Here is a 24,641-nt window from a genome sequence, read left to right as displayed (position 1 = left end):
TCTGCAATGGGTTGTTGTACTGTCCAGGGTGTATCTCTGGTTTCCCTGCAATCAGGAAATAAAATTATAAGAAAATACATGGATATACAGTATATGATTCCATGGGTTTTTGTAATAGTATTTTTTTAAGATTCTGATTAACGTGAATTAAAGATTGCTAAAGGAGAAGGTTTGTTTCCTCAAAAAGAAAATTGTATTATTAAAGTTGTTAAAGGAAAGGTTCTATGCATTCACAGCAACCATTTTTGTATTTATAGTCTTGATATATTAAAATCAAAGGGGGGGGGGGGACAATGAGTGGAGGATTTAGAAGAAAGGTGCCTATTAAGAAACAAATGGTTCAAATGAGGCACTCCTGGTCTAACTGAATAATTGTCACCCAGAGGGAGTGAGAGTCCACAGAGTGAGGGGAGCAGACTGGAAAGGTTCTGAGTTGAATGAACTACTCCCCTGGACTATTGCGAAGGTTTATAAGAGCAGCCAGAAGAAAAAGGGGTTCAGTTTCTACCTGGGCTCCAGTTTGGATGGAAGGAGAGTGAGTGCTTCTGTCACGATCGTCATTCCCTCCTTTTAAGGGCGCTCCGAGCCCCGGACTCAGACGGTCAGGACACCGTGATGAAGCCTATGCCGTCGGGTCTCTCCTGGACCTACTGGTAGGTGGGCTTCCGGGCGTCCATCTTCCAGTGCTGAGCCAAGAATAGCGAGAGCCCCAGGCTTAAATAGTGGCAGACTAAACAGGGGGCAGGTGCACGTAATGTCACGAGTATAGTCCCTCCTCCTTAAGGGTGCTCCAGCCCTTTCACTTCGGACTTAATTCTGTGCACCTGACCCCTTTTCCCACCCCACCTTAAAAGCCAGGTGCTGACGTTCATCCTGGCTCTGCAGCTGGTTTCCGCACCGTGCGAGTCCGGGACCTGGAAGCGCCTGGTCCCGTTCAGGTTTTAACCTCTGTCCCTGTTCCTTGTCCGCCGGTTCCGACCCGGTTCGTGTTTTTAATTCCTTGTTTGGATGGATCTCCTGGCTATGGACTTTCTTGCGTTTTTGGATTCCCTCTATGGATTACTTTTGGATTGTTTGCCTCGGCCACACCTCCCCCATGCACCAGCGCACTTTGGACACCCCCCCCCCCACCTGTTTTCAGCCCCGTATTCCTGCATGTCTTTTTCCTAGTGTTTCCCCACTTCTTTGGATTGTGTTGTCCGCATAGGGTCCGGAAAGAACTGTTCGTTACACGTAATTAACTAAAATACGAAAGGGTTGGAGCGCCCTTAAGAGGAGGAATGACGATCGTGACAGCTTCAGGCAGTTGTCTTAATAGTAGTGGGTTGAGACTGGCTTGAGAGCCTCTGTGTTCCAGAATTCTGTCTTCAGCAAATATACCAGGCTTAGGCTATACTGAGGGACAGGTGGCCTGTATGGGGAGGCTTGTTTGACAAGGCTCACTGGGGTAGAAATGCTGAGGACCAGGGCTGGCCATCTGAACCAACTAGCAGGAGGCATTGGCACCTGAAGGAGTAGGGCAGCGCCAGACAAGGTGTATGTATCTTCTCTCCACAGCTGAGAGTGAAGGGTGCCTAGATAGCACAGGAAGAGTCCTGAGTGCTCCCAGTCTTACCACCAGCGGACAAGTGTGCAGTCTCAAGAGTGTGTGACCTGCAAAACAACTGCTGCTGTGTCAGGGGAGCCACTGGTGATTGAAGATGGAGCAGTGTCTGTGACCAAACAGGGTTAGCTGAATATTTTTGTAAAGAGCATGCACTTCAGAAGACAGCATGCAAGGAGTTGAAATAGCAGAGCTGGCTGAGGTAGTGACTTATAGTAGTGATTAAGAGAGTGATTTAACCTTCTGGGCAATGCAGTGTGAATTGAGAATACTACAGGGCCCCAGTGCCTAATTAAGTTAATGAATGGTGATAAGCACAAAGTTGAGGAAAGAGCTGAGAGCTGAGAGAACACAAAATGGAAAACCGTGCCAACATCCCTTAGAAGAGACCAGTGGAAGGACTAGGAGCCAATAGAGGTTCCATCAGAGAGCCTGGATGACAGACAACTTAAAATGTCAAATTAAGGTGACGCACTACCGTGGTTGTAGTATGTTTGAGTCTTTGTAATGTTACATGCAAATCCTACATTCTTCAGTCTCTTCAGGTTAAATAGCCCTATAGCCACATTCTTTTGTTGAGTCACTGTCTGAATTCACTATTTTGTCAGTGAACAGGCAATGGTTTGGGTTGCTAAGTGCTACTTAATCAAATGACTTAAGTTTTCCAGACACTAAGCATTCCTATGTTAGATTTTGTTGGTATTTCATTAAAACATCTAAAGAAAATCTTACAACATTCTTTTTGCATGATACCATCTCAGTTTTAACATCATTCACTTGTATCTCATTAAAACAAGCACTCAAACACAATCAAACTCAACTGAAGCATGCAGCTCCTGAGAACCCTACTGTATGTGTTCATCTGCAGCCTGTCTTCCTAAATTACAGTAATGCTATTACCATGGAAACCATGAAATGCATGGTTTCCATGGTTAAATTCTCACTGTTACAGATGCACCATGGATGCCATACATATCACATGGTCTGAGTCACCCTGCATATTTCCTTATTTCCAAATTATGAGCCTTTGATTAAACAGCAGTGGCTTCCTGTTATTCTGTCTACAATAGCCAACTCCTGTAAACAATTTTAATGTAGAACAGAAGGAAATAAGGCTTTTGGAAGGCTTTCTTAAATACAGACTCATTTTAAATTGATTTGACAATTTCCAAGGTTCAATTTCTAGGATATTTCATGTTTTTAACCAACAATTCTATGTCCACATATTAAAAAAGGAAGAATTTTTACATATGTAAAACGTTTTAAAAAGAAAAAAGAAAACAAAAAAAAACTGGGTTCTTGAAATGTAAAACCTCACATTTTACTTTTGAGATTTTCAAAATTAAAATCAACCAAATTAAGTTTCAGCAACTGAAAATAGACAATGGAATTGCACATTCTTAAGTACTGTATTTACATTTGTGCTGAGGTGACCTTGAGAACTGACAATTAAACCTTAATAGCTTCCTTTTAAAAATTCTTTGAAAAGTCTTCAGTGCCACATGGTGCCAATATTCAACAGTGTATATGCACTTTGTACCAGTGCACAATAAAGACAAACATGAACCACCTGAATATTATGAATGGTCTTGTGAACCTGATAACTGATAAACTGAAAATGATTATCAGCTGCTAATCTAATTTTTGTAAAGATAAACCAAAAGTATTTTTCAGTTCACCATGATAATGCGATGTAATCTTAAAACTGTTTTGCTTATGCTACTGACAGATCTAAAAATGGTTCATTAAATGAGTGCCTTTATTAAAAATCTGTAGTCCCAGTTTTCTGCCCCCTTGTGGAATAAATTAGATTTTTCACAAAAATAAAGCTTGCTGAACATGTTGAAAATACAGTAGTTTGTTTTGTCTAATGTAGTCATTACTAATATTATAGTTGATAAAATAAAAGGCTATCACTATCTATGACAATGGTTCAAAATCCGTGGTGCACCTATACAATCTATATCTATCCCAGTGGTGCAAACAAATCACATCTTGTGATCTGAGATACATTGTCTGTGGGTCCCAGAAGAAAAGCTTCAGTGAATAAATTATGTTTCTATTTGCAATGATGCATCACTCAAAATTATAATATTTATATATAGATATATATAAAAAATTATAAAGATTTTTATAAAGACACTTTATATCTAGTTCACAATCTATATGAAGTCAAGTGTGTCTGTGAGAAGCTTTCCTACTACAATTCCAAAACAATCCTTCATCGTCAAAGCACGTCAAAGATGTTATGTGTGCAATATTAAATAACTGAATTATTGCAGTATTAAAACTGGATCTCTTTTGTGTCTGAAAATTTGATGGAGGGCTTATCAAATGATGCGCATGCTATTTCCTCACTGGTAAATGAGTTAAAAGGGGAAGTTACCTTTGGGGAAATCTAGTAATGTGTAACCTAGACGTAATGAAGATCTTTTAATGTGCGAAGCAAAGTTTCAAAGGGTACTCAAACTGAAGCATTCTTAACAACTACGTGAGCTTGTTACTGATTATTCCATGTCCTTAAACTTGGTTCAGTGCATTATCTATCTCTGTAGAATAGGGTGAAATCTAAAACTTAAAAAAACTATTTTGGATTACACTGTACATTACCCATGAATATAATTCACAGAAGTTGATAACTCAGAAATCAACAATGCTTATTTGCATGAAGCTGACTCATCGTCATAATGACAGCCTCTAGTACTGAGTCAAGGGTTGTTATGTTCCCTGGTAGAAACATACTAAGATAGTTTGCATACAGTTTTTTGCAGGGGAAATAAAGCATGAAATAGAGCACTAAATTAGGAGATTGTGCTTGGGAGAAAACTAGCAAAGATGAGAAATAAGCAAATCAGTAAACTAGACTTTCATGCTGTCTTACTGACCTCAAGAGGGTGCTTGAGAGTTTCGGATTTCCAGATAATCAATTAGTATTTGGTATTAAATTACTGGATATCTATTGAGTCATTGGCTCATTAGAATCGGGGCAAAAAAACATTATTTTAGTCAATTTACTTCCTAAAAATAATGAAAAGACTACACCGTACAGTACATGGTGATCATGATTCAGTGGAATTCACTGAAACACAGTTCCATAGATGTCCAACAGTGTAGCTGTCTGCAAGTACCTCATCCAATCTGGAATGGCCATTTGTACCACAGTATGTTTTGCTTCAAGTGTAACTAATGAAAACTTATGCAAATATGCAAACTTTCCACATTATGTTTGTTAGGAGTTTCCCCCTTATTTCTAGTTAAATAAATCCTAAGAGGTGATTCATTTATTATATGCTGATACAGTTGGAAACACGAATATATCAAATTCCCCCACAGTGGATGTTTTTTTTCTTGGTACTGGTAAAAATTACAAATCCCATTCAGCGCCTTAGGAGCTGAAAAGCAAGTTTAAAAACATGCCTCAAATAGAAAATTGAAATCAGTTCAATTTCCAGGCACTTAAAAATTCAGCTGAAACCAAAACCGCAGAGACACAGCAGTTGCTGGGGATCAGGACTGGAAACCAATCTTAAAACTGTCCCACACAGGATGCACTGTTTTGAAGAGCTTCTACAGCACTGTTTCTGACACGTTCCAATCCAGCAGGTTTCAATTTTTAAAGGAATAATTTACTTCCTAACAATTGTGCGTGATTTGTTCAATTCATTTACATATCATTGAGACAAAGTCCGTCATCAAGTAGAAGGTTGCCTTAATTGAATTTCTGTCAGAGCGTAACAAAAAAAGTGGTTAGTGGCTTAGGAGCTGTGCTTACTTTAGCTATGAGGATCTGTGCCTGTGGCTGGAAGGTTGCTGGTTCAAATCCCACGCCTTGCAGAGGAAGCCTACTCTGTTGGGCCCCTGAGCAAGGCCCTTAATCCCAACTGCTCCAGGGGTGCTGTACAATGGCTGACCCTGTGCTCTGACCCCAGAGCTCTCCCTTTGCCCTGTAGCATGGGTGACAATCTGAACACTCTGTTTGTCTAGACACCCACCAATTACCACACGGTCTGAGGTGATGCATTAGATTGAGTTAAGATCCTGAACAGGCTGAACAAGACCTGGTACAGTGGAACAGAGAGGAAAGACAAAGGACAACGGAAGGAGGAACAATGCACCCCACCTGTCTACTGTTCTGTAGTTCTGGCCAGGAAGAGGATGTACAGTATACAGTAACTCTTGTTATTTGGAAGTCACAGGCTCAGGTTCTCTTTTCTTCCCTTACACTGTATTTGCTGCAGACAACAGGGAGGGGATAAATAATGGAGACTCGAAATATAAAGAAAAGGGGGTACAGGGCACTGAGACACCTGGTCATTTGCACCATCAGTCCCTCAGATAATCTCTTGTTATGTCTGCCTACAATCCCAACCCCCAAAATGATCAGCGAGAGTTTCACATCCTTCATTCATGTCCCTGCTGGTCACAAGGACCTGTAACAGTGCTTGGGTAATTGAGCTGTGGTGTCACCGGCCTTTAACCTAACTCTCCTGATAAGAAGAAAGAATGTCGGTGTGGAATCACTCAGATGGATCTTAGGCGAAGTTCTGTGATGAACGCTGGGCAGTCACGTCCTTTGTAGGGCTCTTAATTGGTAGCTCAGGTGTTGTCGAAGATGGGTAGCCCTATATTCTCACACGGCTCAATTTGAGAAAAGTTCAGAGGGCCTTTTCGTTGCCTTCCAGGGCCCTCTAGTGGTGACCAGTGGTAGCAAAGGGTATTTGCTGTAAGCAGAGGCCTAAGAAGAGGTGGACGCTGGGCACTGCCTCCCCCCCACCACCCTGTACTTGGTGAGGACAGTAGTGTTAGGGGGAGTATAATGGAACACATTGATTGGGTCTGTCAGGACAGAAGAGGATGCTACAGGCAATTAAAGGAGTATGCAGAGTGCCAACTCTTTCTTCAGAGTGGAAGGAAGTGCACCACGATACCATACACAGATGATTTGGAAGAGTGGTGGTACTGGAGTTTTTGTGAGGTGACTTTTGTTTTGGTTCCTGGGGTCAACAACATTCATTTATGGATACTTTTGTGCAGTGGTTTTTTTTTACCAGTGATATTTTAGTGAAACTCCTAGAACAATTAAAAATTGCAGTTATATTCATAGTACTGTATATGGGCCTTGTGCTAGTCTGTGCGCGCGCTGATGGTTCTAGGGGATTGAACTAACATTTGCAGGGAGAAGAGTCCCTACAGGACTTGCATGCGGTACTCACTATTGTGATTTTAATTTTCATATACTGTGGGTATATTTCATTAGCTGAGATCCCCAAAAGAAACAGTCTTTTATGTACAGTCCACTTTGTTTTGTCAACAGTAAATTAAACTAGACCTTAAATCACTTTTTGTATCCAACAAAAGAAGAAATAAAATTCTATTACTCTTTACTGGGAATCCTGTAAATTATCAGAAAATTGAAGGTTTCTGGAGAGCATTAGTCTTGATAAAAATTAATATGATGTAACCAAACTGCCTGATGTAGGTTTTTTGTGCATTTTAATTAAAACTATACACTGTAGAACTTACTGATGAGGATATTTACTGACTAAAGGAGTAATGTGTAAGACCTCTACTAATGTTAACATTGTTCACCAGAACTGTAGATTAGGCTTTAAATGCCTGAGAAAAAGAATTCCACCCAATCATACTGAGACTTGTATTTATATTATATTTTATTCACTTTGCTCTGTGCTTTTAAGAACAATTTCTCATTACAATTCATTGCCTTTAAACTTTGAAGATTAAGATAAAATATTAAGTGCAAACCTTTTCTCAGAATCCATACAAGAAGATGTTGGAGTAGCAGCAGTATCGGTACTTTAGGAGATCAAAAGCTGAAGAACTCTGTCATTTTAAATACTCATTCACAGTGATTGTAGGTTTTACTCAGTATAAACAATGACCACTGTACTTCGTTTTGATGTATTTGCTAAACATTATTTTGGATAATGAACCATTTTTCAAATGACAAATTACAATTCTTGTTATACCTCTGTAAAAAACGTTGTGTAAAAATGTAATTGAATCACCGTAAAACTATCTTTTCAGAAGCTGACATTAGATACTGTGTGTGTGAACAAGGCTGTTGCTGGAGGTTAGGTGCACTTTTAAGTGAAAATAGACCAAAACGATAAATTTATCATCTCCTTCATGTAACAAACACTTCTTAAAATAGCAAAATGAACAATTTACTTTTTGTCTACAGAGACTAAGAATATGTAGAAAACATTAAATGTTCAAAACAAATTATTTTGTATCACAACTGTATTACTATTAGTATTGTTTTTATAAGCACTGTAGTATTAGTGTTTGTCATGAAGTTCAGTTTAACCACCTAAAAAGGGTTGGAACCGACCAGTTAATTATAGTCTTGTTTCTTTTCAATGCTTTCATTTTTGGACAGATGAGAGTGGGAGGTGTGGAGAAGCAGGGATTCAGATTAGAGCCTGCAGTTCCTCATCAGTGAGCTGGTTGGCATCCATGATCTTGTTAAGTTGCTCCATGTAGCGGGTCTGATCCTGCAGGAAGTGGGGAATCCGAACTTTGTCCATCGTGGCCAAATCCTTCAGACGGTCCACATCCTCATAAGAAACCTTTGAAACACAAGGTCACATCGCTTTTGTACAGCAACCACGCCACACTCTTCCCCTAAGTCCCGAAATTGTAACTCGGAGATCCCTCTCTCGTTTACATGTCACTTTCTGACACAATGGAGCACCTTTTGCCGTCTCCTGCCCAAAGACACTGCAAAGCAGAGTGCATTAAGTGCATTTAAAACTGAAAACAGGAGGCACTTCGTCACTGAAAGAGTTGTGAGGGTCTGGAACAAGCTGCCCAAACGTGTTGTTGACTGGCTCACCTGCTGAATGGCCTCCTCTCATTTCACCTTTCTTAGGCTCTTATGAGACGTTTCATGAGACCAGGGAGTAGCAGACTATTTTCTCTTAAAGACACTAAAGCCTGTGAATGCTGCAGAGGGGAGACAGAGCAGTCAATATAGAAGGCATGAAATTAAATTGCTCCAACAAGCAATAGCCTTAATTCACCGTGCAGCTGGTGCCCAGGTGAACATGGTGGTGCAGAGATGTTACAGAGGAAGCAAGGGCAAGGAAGGAAGGCGTCAGTGGCTGGGAGGGTTCCAACGCACAGAGGAACAGGTGCGCCATGATTCCATTTATAGAGAAGGGTGATGGCCAAAGCTTAAGGTAAGAGGGCAGAGCTTGAGCAAAGCAGAGGAGCCACTGAAAGGCAACATGTATCTGACAAGGAATCTGAAGCACTGGGAAAGAAGCTCTGAGGCTTGACTACCCACACCGGGGCCACAGGTGAAATAATCTGGGTGGAGGAAATCAGGGGTTTGACACAAGAAAGAGCAACTGTGCTGCTGGCAGAGAGCAACAAGGCCTGGCGTCAACAGGGAAGGCAGCTGGCAAGTTGGGCAATCAAGTTGTTTTAAAGGCATGGGGAGGCTGGACTGGAGAGGCTTGGCTGACAAAAGGTACACCTGCAGACAAAGACGTCAGAACTGAAGATGCACTTGACTCCTATAAAAGTTATGAGAGGACTGATGCGGCTGTATAAGGAAAGACAGAGGTCAGCACAGCAACACCGGCCACCGGCACACTTGTGCAAAGTTTGTTTTATTTTCACTTTGGTTTTGCTTTCAAATCTGCCGGAGATTCATAGCTTACTGATTTGGGATAAGTGTTCACGTACACTGGAGAAAAAGAGGAGCCACAGAATATGGAGGTATGGCCTGTCTCTGGGGAGTGCCAAATACAAAAACAAAATGCTCAAGCGAGTCAGCAAGAAGTGTAATATTTATAAACGGGTAGGTGGGAGCGGACAAGTTGAGGTCTCCTGAAATATTGTTTACAATGCCATTAGAAGAAAAAATAACATTTTGGGAGGGTGTTTGTTCTTGCACAGACCTCCACTCACTACATTTAAAGCTTTGTCATTATAAAGTTTTTTTTTTTCTTTTTTGAAGTAATTGAGCAAATTATTCATTCACAAAGTCCACGCTTAAAATATCACACTGGAAATATACATTGTAATTCTTATAAATATCAAATTCCAAGACTTACTGTACACTGCTGCCAAATTGTCAGACTGCAGTTGCTTTAACTACCTGAAAATTAACAATTTTGCGCAGCTGCTCAAACAATCCTGGTCATAGTTAGATAGTGACCTGGGTCACATTTAAACCCCTAATGCCTTTACTGGTTACCTCAGCAGCCACATAATCAGTTTTCTTATATAGAAAGGTTCTAAACCTAACGTTATAACCTAACGTTCTCTCATAGTTTAAATGAACCGATAATAATGATGTTGATGCTTACCTTCCCTAGAGCTGTCAAGAGTGGAAAGTTGATTTTTTCTCTGTGCCTCAGGATTTTGAGGATACCATCCAAGTAAACCTGGTCCTTACTGAAGCAACCTAACACGACAAAAATGAAATAAAGTCAAATAGAAATAAAAAACAAACAAGGACATTAATATTTTCTATTCGATGTAGAATTGCCTATAGCTGTTATCTAAAATTAACTGCAGATGTGTTACTGGGTATGCAAGACTTTTTTGTTTCTAGTTTAATAAAAGAAATAAATATTTCGGGAGAAATAAAGAAATAATATCAAAATAAGACCAAATCCAGCATGGCAGTGCCCACGAGAAGTACAATTTGGGACCACATGATAATCCATCCATCCCTTTTTTGAACTGCTTCTTCAGTTTCAGGGTTGCAGAGCCTATCCTGTCAAGCAACGGGTGCAAGGCAGGGTACACACCCTTAATGGGACGCCAGGCCATTGTGGGGCAGAATGTCACAAACACAAAAATGCACTGTGGTTGATTTTCCCAGGAGCCAGTTCAGCTACCGGTATGTCTTTGCTGTGTAAGAAGAAACCGGAGCACACAGAGGAAACCCATGCAAACGTGGGGAGAACATGCAAACTCCACACAGATAGTACACTGGGACTTGAATCCAGGTCCCCTGCACTATGAGACAACAACACTAACCACTGCATCACTGCAGAGGCAGAGCGGTGGCACTGTAGCTAAGGATCTGCGCCTGTGGCTGGAAGGTTGCTAGTTCAAATCCTGCGGCCTGCGGCCGGCAGAGGAATCCTACTCTGTTGGGCCCCTGAGCAAGGCCCTTAACCCCAGCTGCTCCAGGGGCGCTGTATTAGGGCTGACCCTGCGCTCTGACCCCAAGCTTCTCTCTCTGCCTGTGTGTCTCATGGAGAGCAAGCTGGGGTATGTGAAAAGATGAATTCCTAATGCAAGAAATGGTATATGGCCAATAAAGTGATCTTATCTTATCACAATGCCACCCACTCCAGTACAGTACAGTAAGAAGATATTTCAGTTGAATTCTGCCTGGGATTGGGCAGTACTTACCTGGAAGAGCAGTGTCAGTCTGACCCCTCTTGGCCCGTACGCAATAGTCCCAGCGGGTATTAGGGTCCTTGACAAAGCGACCCAGCGAGCGGAAGAGCTCAGTGAAGGACATGCAGCTGGCCTGGTATACAGTGTAGTAGAGCAGTGCGGCTCTCCACAGCGTGGGGTCCTTGCGGAAAAGCACGCTGTGGATGCTGGCCAGGCCCTCCTCTGTGGGGTTGATGGGCTTCAGGCTGTGCTTTTTCCGCCCGCTCCAGTTACACCAGGGCTGGAGGCTGTTATTAATGCCCCGGAAATAGTGAGTGCCTAGTAAGAGAGAGCAAATAAGCAGGTGCCATATACTGCATATATACAGTATATACGACCTCAAATGCGAGACTATACAGACAAAGCAAGTGACACGTTTTATTGAAACAAAAACTGACCGTTTTACTTCAGTTGACACATTAGTGAGAAAGGAATCTAGGTTATTATGCTATACTAGAGGCAAAACAAAGCTCACCTTTAATACTTGTTATTTGCATTTTATTTGCTGACTTCTCCTCTGCTTTCAACACAATACAGCCACTGTTGCTTGCACAGAAACTCTCCAAGTACTTCAATCTGAATGAGAACTTGATAAGGTGGGTGCTAGACTTCCTAACTAACAGGTCTCAACAGGTCAAATTGGGGAAGTGCTTATCTGACATTCGCTACACATCAGTTGGATCACCGCAGGGCTGTGTCTTGTCCCCCTCTGCTGTACATTTTGTATGGTAATGATTGCATAAGCAAACACACAGATAGACATCTCATTAAGTTTGCAGATGACACAGCCCTGGTCAGTTTATTAAAGGACACAGAATACCTTCATGAGCCCATTCTAAATGATTTTACTAAATGGTGCAATGAGTTCTCCCTAAAGTTAAATGTTTCAAAAACAAAGGAACTGGTTATTGATTTTAGGAAAAATACCACACCCCCTCAACCCACTACAATTGATAGTCAGCCTGTTGAAATTGTCGATGACTGTAAGTACTTGGGACTGGTCATTGACAAAAACCTAAAATGGGACAAATGTGGTGACACTATAAAAAAGGTCAACAGAGACTCTTCTTTCTTAGAAAACTCAGCTACTTTAAGGTAGATAAAAGTGTCCTGACACTTTTCTACAAATCATTCATTGAAAGTGTCTTAACATCCTGCTTCACTTGTTGTTTGGCAAAATAAGTACCGGTAATTGTAATAGTCTGGGTAAATTACTGAATATAAGTGGCAAAATAATCAGGAATAATCAAATCAGCATCCTTTACAAACAGAGGGTGACTAAGAAAGCCAAAAGCATCATGGAGTGTGTGTCTCACCCCTTCCATTGTGAATTCACACTTCTCCCATCTGGGAGACACCTCTGTGCCCCCAGGTGTAAAACCATCAGAGTCAGGAAATCTTTCATCCCCACTGCAATTACACTCTTAAACAATGCAAAGTAACTACAGTACCTTGTCTCTTGTTTCTTTTCTCCTGTAACACTACTGTATTATCTTCCCTTTTGATGATGTGTATTTGTCATTGTGTTGTGTTTGACTGTGCCGTAAAACAAATTTCCCCTAGGGGACAATAAAGCTTGAACTGAATTCTTACAGTGTCTTCTTTCTTATCTCACAGTGCCTTCTTTCTTACCAAAAACTCACACATTGAAATCTACCTCTACCTTACATGTCAAAAAGCTCACTCCCCATAATTTCTATCCTTTCATTCTGTTGATGCATGTTTTTGCACATCTGATGTTGTTTTTGCACATTTCCTGTTACCTTTTTGTTGTTTTGCACATTGCCTGTTGTTGTTTTTGCACACTGCCTGTTGTCTCTGTCTTTCTTTTATTATACAATTGTATTGTTGTTGTTGTTTTTTTGTACTACGTATCGTCTGAGAGCTAGCTAAATAGCATTTCATTATACCATATACCTGTATATGAGTATAATAACAATAAACTTGAACTTGAATTGTTATGCTATTCTGCTTTGAAATCAAATCTTGTTCACGATGCTTGTTTTTATTCAGTCTTTAGTTAGACAACAAAACATAGACAAAGTAAAAGCCAAACGTGCAGCACAAGAGGACTTACAGACCTATTTCGTGCCTTAACATGCCTTCCAGCCAGTGCTCCCGAGCAGTGGAGATGTTGATGGTTAGAGTTGGACGGCCGTTGACTACTGTCATTGAGGCTCTGGAGAGAAGGTCATTTGTCAAGTGAACCACAATCTGCCAAAGAAAACAATTACCTTCTGTATCTAATGATGCATAGAAGAATGATCTCAAAGGGTTAACGATGATGACAGCGGCCAAGACTTAAATAATTACATAATGCAGCTATCTACATGACAAACTAGCACACATATGAACAGCTCCAGAATACCCAGCATTGCTATAGCTACAACAAGCATTAAAAAATAAAGCATTCTCCATTTAACTTCTGCAGTACTGCAAGCAGTAAATTACAGTTTTAAAACCGTGCAAAGACTGTAACCTACTACAGATCCGTTGGGGAACCTCAGACATTAAAAATCTTTTATTGATTCTAAAATAGTACACATATACAGTAGGTATACAGATGCACTAACTGATCAGGCCAACATGCTCTTACACTGCAGGTAACTGCATGTGAGTATATTGAAAATGACATTTTTATTGATTTTTCTCACTGAGAGTGTCACAGCCCCACTGAAGTGTCTCTAGTGTTGCAAACTAGCATACCATACACAGGTCCGGTGAAGACTGTTCCTTAAGACTGCAATAAATCTGGAAGTACAAGTATCTCCGTAAGGTTTCGTTTTATTGTGAAGTGTGATTCAGTAAGTATTACTATGCAATTACTGTCTAATGAAAAACCCATCAGTGAAAATGATTTACTGCAAATATGCTGCAAGTGGGTGTAATGACAAAAACAGCGATCTAATCTAAACAAGAGATTTGATAAGCGATCCACATTTTCCCCTGAAACAAAAAGATGAGATCATTCAGATGTTCTTTAAATAAGTTCATTGGTTTGTACAGTATATATTATAAATTAAATATTAAGTATAGTATAAATCTAAATGTTAGATAGTATTTGTTATTGTGAGACAAGATATGCCACAAAGATAATAAAAAGTCATGTTTTATGTCTATACTTCATGACTGAGATAACCACAATGCTGTAGCACAACTGTACCTCACCTCTCCCATACAACCTTCTTTCTCCATGTATTTTTTCACATGGTTCCATATCCGGCTCTTGGAAAGAAGGCTGCCACCAGTCACCTGCTCAAACGTTTCATAGTTTCCATATTTCTGCAGGGCCAGTTCCATGATCCTCACTGCCTACAAGATATGCAGTAGTACAACATGTCTCCTTAGACACTTAAGACAGCATCTACAGTATGAGTAAATCATAACAGGATTCACCTAATCAAAAAAAAAGGTGCTTTCTTCTATGAATTCAGTTATGGCAGGGACATTTTATTATGTATTATAGTTGTTATTATTATTACTATTACATTACATTGTTAATATTATGCCCTATCACACTATATTATTATTATTAGTAGTATTATATTAATTTCTTCTGTCTAATCTCTTTTTCTGACGATGTTTCTCCCACAGCATGGAAGGGGTTACAATTTGAAGAGACACCAATATTTTAGCGTTATTGATTTCTCTGGTTTTCACTTCTAGTATGTGCTGCTCCTGTTCTTTCAGCAGACCCATCAAGTTTTTATGTGCTGAAGCTGGAAGTCTCCAAGACTCTCTGGTAATACAGGAAATGGCTTTCTTCTGTTCAGAAAAAGTGCACATTACCAAGGTAAAAATTTTTTGTTTCCTGGTAATGGAGAAAGTGGAAGTCAGCCAAGACTTTGAAAGAACCCTTTGTTCATAATCCAGTAGCAGTTTTTGCTGGCAGTAACTGTCAAATGCCTTTGAGGAAATGTTTCTTAGTTTAGTTCCCAGTTTAGGAAAGATATTTCAAACGGTTCGATTCAACTTTAAATTTGGCATGTAATGATACTTTTCATGATTTTAGGTAACAGTTCTCTGAAGTTCCATTGCTTAAGAATTTTCTAGAGTGCCCTAAATAATTCTACATACATTAGTACACAATAAATGGGCGATATTAATTAAACAATCCAGATCTTATGTATTGCCTTCAAAAGTAAACTATGTTCATTTAGGAAAATATGAAACACTGTAGTATGTTTATTTTTTCATTTGTCATATGGAAATTATGATTTATTAAAGCAATTTGTATTTTCCCACACACTATGGTTTTTATGGTATTAAACCGGCCGTGAGAAGGCTACATTATGTTGCTGTTTTAATAAAAGCAGTTTGACATGACACTCAATAGAGTTCACATTCTCACTTAGAGGGTTTGAGGAAGTGTTACTGTAAAGCGTAACCCTAAGAAATGTACTCTTTGTTAGCACCCGTACGGAACTTTGTATTACAAAGTTCGACACATTCTACATTAGTAAGGTCACATGACCTCTGGCACCTCGCTGTGAGAGAGCTCATGGGAATCATCGCAGTTTGATGTCAAGCAGGGAATTTCTTCTATTCTCTTGGACTATTTGAACACCACTGACAGGCCCTGTACCCTCCAGGTATATACTAAACGCTTTTTTGTTTTGGAATTTAAAAAAGCTATCCTTAAATTGCTTCACAACAACTTTACTAGCGCACAGGATAAGTTAACGATACTGCAATTACATGATTTATGATACATCTTTGTTGCTAAAGCGCTGTTAAACGAAATTTATTAATATGAATATGTATATTAATAGTATTTAACATTATGAATATCACAAATTATGTTACTCCTTTGTAAATGGAAATATATACAGGTACATTATTCAACTTGAATTTCACTTTCATTCAAATAAAACACATTATTTAAAGGAATTAATTTTTGTCTGAGTCCATGAGGGTAAAGAAATCATGTGCTTGTTGTAAGTCAGAAATGAACTTTTCACATATCTATTTGATTTAAACATTTACTTAGTGTTATTTCTATAATTGTTTAGCACACATGTTCTTGTTTAGGCACTGTTCTGTATATAAAAAACATACTGTATATCTACAAACCTTAAAACCTTTTTTAGCTTTCATTGGTTTTATATGAGCCTAGAAATAACCCCTGAAACTAGAGTTCTCTTATTTTTTCCACACATGTGGTGTAGAAATTTACCACATAAGGTAAGATCAGATCACTTTAATAGCCCTATACAATTTCTCACAGTAGGAATGTCTTTTTGCATACCCCAGCTTGCTCTCCATGAGACACACAGACAGGGTGAGAGAAGCTTGGGGTCAGAGTGCAGGGTCAGCCATTTATACAACAACCCTGGAGCAGTTGGGGTTAAAGACCTTGTTCAGGGGCCCAACAGAGTAGGATTCCTCTGCCAGCTGTGGGATTTGAACCAGCAACCTTCCAGCAGCAGGCACAGCTCCTTAGCCACAGAGCCACCACTCCACCTGTAAGATCCTTTATTGGGATTCAACCCAGTTTAGAATAAAACTGCAGGAAAATGTATTTATTAATACATTCTTAAACAAATTAAATTTATTAAAAAGACAATGGCATATTGATGGCTAAACAGCAAGACCCCTCAAACTTGCTACCCAAATCCTATTCTAAAAATCTCTTCAAAAAGGGAGGATTAAAAGACAACTTTAATTAACGTAATAAAGAAAAATGCAAAGACAAACATGCTTTTTTCATACTGTATATACCAGGCCCATTTAATTTATGTCTTAGCATATTATTACTGTAATTCGTTTGCTAGAAAACATACAAAATACTTATTTATGACATCTATTACCATAACCCATGGGACAAATAAAAGCTCTGGGACCATTCCAACTGTGATAATTTAATTAGGTTCAACAGCTCAGGGTATGCTACATTTCAAGCTGCATTTCAAACTGCTTTCATCTTTTTCTACGTTTAATTATCATTTGAGCAACAAATCACAGACCACCATTATGCACTGACACTAATCCTAGTAGATCCTGATGATATTATACGACAGACACTAGCTGTTGACCTACCACTTCTTTGACTTCTTTCTAGATGTCAAAGCAAATTAACATTTTACGAAGGCTACAGCCAGCATGGGATAAATAAATGTCAGGTAGTCTCCCTGAAGTACTTTTTCTGATGAATGGTCCATAACAGTTTAGCTAAGCGCAAGTGACTTTACTCATGCTGCCTCAGTAAAGTCTCCGTGCAACAGGTTTTGATGCACACAGCACTAAGAAGGATCACTCCCTATACCCGTGGATGTGCCACTAACAATTAAATTGTGCTGACGGGAACTGATTCTGGCACAATTTAAATATGCAGTGAGTTCATTCCTGTCAAGGGCATCATGTTGATTTTTATCCAGACAGCAAGGGTGACACAAGTGCAACTTTGCAGGCAACTAAACAAAGCTATCGGTATTTTCAGCCAAGCCTTATAATTAATAATTGATTAAAATGCTCACAGAATAAATCAAAGAGATGTTTTACAGTACTGTGGCATAATTCCGTAAGGTGGCTAAAAGGTTAATGACTTTATTAGTCTTTAGTCAGAGAGTTGCATGTTAAACATGTGATCAGTGCCTCTGTATAAAAAAAGGACTGGAATTCAAAGGATCACATTTCTTCTTTTCGGAAGAAATTGTCAGCCGACAATGTGAAATTCCTTTTCAAAGGAACCTATCCATCTTGGTCAGCATACAAATACATTTGTGGCCCAATACACAACATTGTGACAAAGGATATCAAGCATAGCATTGCCTAAACCCCTTCCTTTTCTGGAATGCAAAGAAAAACTTAAATTAGTTCCCTTCATTGGGCCTTGCCTTACATGAATTGTATAGACTGACCAAAAAATAGATATCAGTATATATTGCATTATTTAACCCTACAGCTGTTCCTTCTCATTTGCACTCCAAAATATCTGTCAGGTGCTTTCAAACTAGTAATTTGCAATTCACATGTTGAGCACTGATAAAAAAAAAACTGATGATAACAGCTTGCATTTAAAATCAAGGTATTCAAACGATTTGTTTCAAACGACTTTCATCTTAATCAACAGGGATCCTGGCTGTTGAAGATTTATATTTACTGTGAATGTAATTAAATGATTATGCAGTGCAATACTCAGTGGCTTAAAAAGGATTGAGTACGTTTTCTATTCTGCAAACAAGCAAAAATGTGCAACACTGTAGTCTAAAAAATTGGTTTGCGTTAGACATTTTCCTCTGAGTTAGCTTCTAGAAAAAATGTACTGGTAACATAATGTACAAAAGCTCTTTACTGACAGACATGAAAATTAGTGAAGAAGGTGATTCAAGCCAATGGCTTTTTAAAGAATAGGCAACTATATCTGGAAACATCACCCTAGACACACAAAGAAAGACGGCAGTATCTTGAAAGTAAGCCAGTAAGTTTAATATTAATAAGTACAGTATCATTTTTTCAGCAGTCTCCAAGTGTCTGTTTTAACAGGAATGTCTACACCAATAACAAATTTGTATTGGTCAGGAAAAAAAAGGCCTTAACTTTAAACACATGACTCTCTTACTGTAAGGGGGCAATAACTGCTTAATATTTAATCAGCCCAGGTATTTTGTTCCACGTCCTTTAAGAAAGGTTTGGAGTGTGTCATCACGTAACTTTCCAGTGCCACTCAATCTGTCCTCTATTTTTACCCACCTGTTCAGAGAAACTAATTGTATTTTAAGGATAACAATGCTGATCTCTGATGCAGCAAGTATACCTTGTCCTCATCTTTGTACCTGACAGCTGTGACATAGGATTAGGGAACATGTGCTGTCTCATGTTCCACTTTTTTTCCTTTATATGATTCCTTACCTGCATTCCATTAATCATTTTTGTTCGTGCAATCTTTGGATTTTAGTATATAATAACAAAGTAATATTTAAGTAATAATAATAATCTATACTTTTCTCACTCCTTTAAAAATAAACCAACTTTACACTGAAAAATATTAAACACTCTAGTACATTTTCTTATTTGTCTCAGGGGAATTATGAAATCTTAAAACCATCGACATTTACTCGCATACAAAGATTTAATGGTATTAAAGGAACAAATAATAGGTTTATTACATGCTGAAAAAAAGAAGAAAGAGAACACAACGTTTCGGCCGTGGAGCCTTCTTCAGGTGTTAATGGTATTAAATTGGTATTTAATGGTATTAAATTGGCTGTGACAAAGCTACGTGATGAACAGTTTGACACGACTCTCATTAGGGAGAGCTCATGTTCTCACTCAGTCTTTAAAGAAGTACTATACCCTGTAGTACATGCAATATAAAAGGTGCCCTTTTTAAGCACTGGCTCGATGGTTTGTCTTACAAATTTGAAGGTCACACCTCTGTCACCTCGCTGTGAGGGAGCTCGAGGCAAGCGCAGCGGTTTGAATTCAAGCTTTAAATTTCTTCTGTTCTCTTGACAGACCTTAAGACTGCAGCCAGTCCCTGTGCTCTCCAGGTATGAATTAGGAATTAGGAGCCTTAAATCAGTTCCAAATAACTTCATAGTGTAGCTGACGTGCTAGCGGCCACTACAATTGAATGATTTATGATAGATGGATTTTAATAAAACAATTGAGGATAACAGAAGCAGGTGTTGGTAGTGAGGCATAACTGAACGTTTCACCTACTGGACTTTTACTGAGTGCTATTTATATATCTGTTTAGCACACTTGTGTTCCAGCTTAACCCCTTTTTCACAGTAATGAGTATAATCAAAAACATCCATATCAATTTAAACCTTCTTTACGTTTTATTGGCTTTATATGAGCTTTGAAATCAGCTCTTGAAACTGAGGGTCCTCTTATTTTATAATCCAGCTTGTATTGTGAGGTGATTCTACTCCATAAGCTACCCTTATTGAACCTAAACTCCATTCTACATAACCCACTCAGTGTGTTAAAGGGGCAGTTATCTTGTTATGCCTAACAATCCTTGGTCGCTCAATACAAATTTGACTGACTGCAGCATATTGTGTTGGCACTATGGTCACAAAATGAGAGCAAAACAGACAGTGGTGAGGACATTTTTGCATCTAAGGGGGTGACATACTCGGGGAAGAAGAAAGGGTCAAACCATTTCACATGACTCCAAAAAGAAACACCACCACAAATTACACATCACATATTAGCTACAGTACATCTACTGTATAACACTCCCACACAAAGGAAGCACCTACCTGTGTTAGAAATCTGTCAGATGCATTATTATGTTTTGCCAAGACAAGAGGGGGGACAGGACTGGTGTACTCAAACTGAGGGTTGTATGTGAAGTCTGAGTTGAAGAATTTCACCTTCTCCTTTTCCACATTCGAAGGTTTGATGGCGGTCAGGATACAGAGCTTCCTGAAAGTGTTCTCCCCGTCTCTCATGGAGCCTTTAGGCAGGAGAGGGAGTTTTGTCTTCGGCAGACTGGAGAAACACATTCTCCTTGTCCTGCCCCTGGGTCTCGGAGACAAGCCCATAGAGCTCCCCGTGACAGTGATAGCATGATTGATTTTTGTGCTGCTGGAGAAACAGCCTCCCCTAAAAACTGACTGCTTAGTGTCCCCAGACCACTCTGGGGCCACCAGTGGCAATGGATCAATGCCCTTGTGCTGTTCTTTACCGTATACTGTGGACGAGCATCTCACAGACTTCTTCAGCTTTTTATGACGAGTGGAAAAAGGCTGTACTGGTCGTTTCTTCCCTTCTTCATGTTGCAGCAGGACATTATAACTGCTGCTTCCAGTGGTGAAAATATCTTTGAGGATGCTGGAGGAAAGTTTTTGAAGGCCCACTTGACTCAAACTAATGGGCTTGTCCATAGGACTTAATAAATACTTCTTAGAGAGCTCCAGCTCTGGCCAGTGAAGCCGTTCTGTAACAATAACACAAGAGAAATATGGGGAATACAGGCATAATTAATTGTAATGTAGTATCAACTGGGGTATGTTCAGTTTAAAGCATTGATTATTACTACTATTATTTTGACATGCAGACAAATCATTTGTAAATAATTCCAGATTACGGATTGTTACAGGTTATGTTAAATTGTCATTTGGACAAAAAGTCCTTTCAGAACGATTAGCACCAAAATGAAACTATGATGAATTTGAAACAACAATTACAATATCATGTGGCTGCTACTCTTTTGCTCAATTCTGCATGGATTAAAAGAGTGCCTTAGCTACCACTCACAACTGCAGTAAAAGAATTAAATGCATCATTAAACTTGTTTTGCTTCAAGTTTACTTTAGAGAGCGGCATATATAGTGACATTCAATCTCTTTTGCGGTTATTCTTAGTTTTTTTTTCTCTAAATGCCACAGACATTTGTTTGTGACTTTCTCGTGAAAACAAAATCTGTGTGATCATTTCGTCATTACTGGACTAACAATGTCAGAAACAAGGAGCACACATATTTTGTATGGGCATTGTTGCCAGTTGTAAGCCAATCCCAAATGTATTTTTTTGAAGTAAATGATCCAAAACTGTATGAAAGCTGAGGGCATTTTTTTAATTGTCTCAAGTTACTTGATACATCTTAGATAAGAAATAGTCATAATTTGTCCTCACTATCCTGCACTTAATGCAATAGTGTCAATAGCAATTATTAAGATAATGCAATGTTCAATTAACCAAACTGAAATATTCTAAATATAATATGTAATTACAATAATGAATATTTTGATATAAACTTAATGTGAATGTAGAACTGGGTGTGGTATATTATGAACTAACTGCATATTCTAAAGCGGACTGACAGCAAATCTGATTAAATGCTTTTTTAAAAGTTTAACGTGGTGGACACTAACTCCATATTGAAATATTTTAGCCTGAAATAACATTGAATTAGAGTCTCTTGCATTCTCATTTGCAAAGTAAGCTTTTTTGAACCTGATATGGCCATAGCAATCACATTTATACAGTATTTGTGTCAGTGTGATGAAGCTAGCAAACCAGGGTTTGTAGTAGAATCACTATTCTTTCTAATTTCTAGAAATAATCTATTTAACTAGTCAAGTTAGGAGAATATAGGAGGATCAGAACCCACAAGGGAAATTCAAAAAGCAAAAATAAATATGGCAACACTGAGTCTGAATAAGCTTCTTCTGAAAAATTGAACTATGCACTTGTAAGACCTTGTTTACAATACCACTTGCAGTTTTGGTCACCACATTACAAAAAAAAGATACTCTTGCTCTGAATTGCAGTGCAGTGGAGAGCTGCCACATTTGGTCTCAAAGGAACAGCTCACTCTGTCAAGCTAACTGAATCTTTTTAGTCTCAAACAGTGCTGACTACAGTATGAGGTGACCTGATTCCAGCCTTCAAACATCTCAAAGGCGCTGACAAAGTCACTACGAAGGACTTTTTCAGAACCAGCCATGAAACAAGAACTGGAGGACAGAAATGTAAACTAAAGAAGTACATTTAAAAACTGAAATAACAAAAAAACAAGTAAAGGAATGCTCATGGTCTCTGTGAGATTCTCAAAATGCTACCCTGTTGTGCTGTCAAAGTCAATATCTGAATTTCTTTCCAGAAATGGCTGGCTGGATTAAATCCTGCAGATAACCAAACCAAACATGCTATATGGGCCAAACAGCTTCCTCTTATTTATGGAGTTTTTAATCAAAGTTCGGGAGGAATGAAGGCAGCCGAGCTCATTCGACACAGCTGCTGCAAATCCCACTAATTCTGACGTAAGCAACCGGTCTCCATATATACCAAACATCACCCTCTCCTCTTCCTCGTTCGTTTTCTGCATCCCTCCTCCACCCCCTCTCCACCTTTGCAGCTGTCCAATTGGTCACATGGGGGTCCTATCCTCCCCGTCCAACAGCCGGGAGGTCGGCCCTCAGCCAAGCGGGTTAAGCCAAATCTCCACATCCCAATAAACGATTCTAATTTCTCCCAAACTTTCGGCTGCTATCATTCCTCGTGAAATAACCTTTCTTATGAACTTACATAGTGCCTAGCAAAAGTATTCAGACACCTGCTCAGATTAAAACTGGGACAGAAATGTATCTTTCATCAGGACAATGTTTCAAAGCCCCAAGTCCAAACTACATTAGGAGCTGAAGCCTATATCAGCAAGCAGTGGGTGCAAGGCAGAATACACTCTGGACAGGACGCCAGTCCATCACAGGGCACACACACAGCTACGGACATGCACACACTCACACCAGGGGCAATTGTCCCAGAAACCAGTTAACCTACCAGTATGTCTTTGGACTGTGGGAGATAAAACATACTAAGCAAAACATTGAACGGTTAATAACCTGTTTGTAAAAACTGTTGTGCTTATAAAATGATACATGTGTCGTATGAGGCTGACAACAACATATAGTGACAGACGTCTCTTAGATTGCTAAGAGAAGCTATGATAGCAAAGGAAGAATCAAAAAGAAGACCAATATATACTGCATATACATCTATTCTTTAGGATGAGTCTTTGTAAAGATTTAATCGTATGTGTATCCAAATAGTACACACATACAGTATATGCATACATTGATCACATATTTGATTACCAGCTTCCTCTGTATACAGTAGCTATACTGTACTGTATAATCATGAGGCATCATTGTTAGGCTAGAAAGGCTTTAATTCTTGAGCCTCTGAAGTTTTATAAGGTGGGACTTATTTATACTGTCACTGAAAAAAATAGGTATGCACATGGGTTAGGCTAGATCAAAAAACACATTTTTGTGAGATTGGAAAAAGATCGAGTATACAGCTGCCTCTGTCATCAGCGACTTACGATCCTGCATTCATGCAATTAAATAAGCCGCAATAATGCAACAAAATAAATACATATTAATACGATATTAGAAAATCCATAACAATTGTCAAAATGATGCGCTGTAACAAACTAATATACTGTATAGAAGCCCATGCACTTTCGAATTCTTTCTAGGAAGCAGACATTAATTTTACTTACAGGAAATACAGTAGATGCACTGTTTTACAGCTCGTCTGACTTTTAATACATCCCCATTTATTTGGAATAATCACAAGTTTTATTTCCTAAGAAATAACGCAAATTCGGCACCTACCAGTTACTTTTATTGATTCAAGCATTGGAAACCGAAAGAAAAAACAATCTTCTTAACACCAGCAAAGACGATTCGTCCGTTGTTGTACTTAAATGGGATAGAACGAGAAGATGCGATATTTAAACAAAAAAATGTAAACAATAAAGAATATCAATATACGATTTTGAAGGTAACTGAGGTCTAGTTTCACTGAAAGAGGATTTCTTAGAAGCGACTGGGACATTAAGACAGCATGGCAATGAGAACAGTCAACGCTGCACCGGCTGGCTCTGTTGTGAGAGGAAGGCAGCGCACCGGGGGAGAGAGTACCCAGGCTGTTGCCATGACACCTGCATTACATCACAATAGCTACTTTCCTACTGGCTTATACACACACAATACTGTATCGCAGTGGTTCTCAAACTGTGGTACGCGTACCGGCAGTGGTACGTGGAGTGCCGCCAAGTGGTACGCCAAATGACCCTGGAACTGTGTCGTGTGCGCTGAAAAATCGGGACGGGTTTTCATATTTTGTATTTTAATACGTGTCGAATACG

General features: G+C 39.2%; 1 protein-coding gene across 1 annotated transcript; it reads right to left on the bottom strand.

Moving 5' to 3' along the window:
- Positions 1–7,254: 7,254 nt before the first annotated feature.
- matcap2 (microtubule associated tyrosine carboxypeptidase 2) lies at positions 7,255–24,382 on the bottom strand. Its single transcript, XM_088929050.1, has 7 exons — positions 24,106–24,382; positions 20,242–20,921; positions 14,198–14,341; positions 13,111–13,243; positions 11,003–11,308; positions 9,943–10,040; positions 7,255–8,193 (listed from the first exon to the last, which is right to left on the bottom strand). The coding sequence occupies exons 1-7, from the start codon at positions 24,128–24,130 to the stop codon at positions 8,035–8,037; spliced, it is 1,545 nt and encodes a 514-aa protein (XP_088785176.1). The 5' UTR covers positions 24,131–24,382; the 3' UTR covers positions 7,255–8,034.
- Positions 24,383–24,641: the final 259 nt, after the last annotated feature.

This window comes from Atractosteus spatula, chromosome 12, assembly GCF_055471065.1.
Source record: "Atractosteus spatula isolate fAtrSpa1 chromosome 12, fAtrSpa1.hap1, whole genome shotgun sequence".
NCBI classification, from domain to species: domain Eukaryota; kingdom Metazoa; phylum Chordata; class Actinopteri; order Semionotiformes; family Lepisosteidae; genus Atractosteus; species Atractosteus spatula.
Note: the sequence above shows the minus strand (reverse complement) of the source record. Positions and strands in the feature narration are given on the sequence as shown.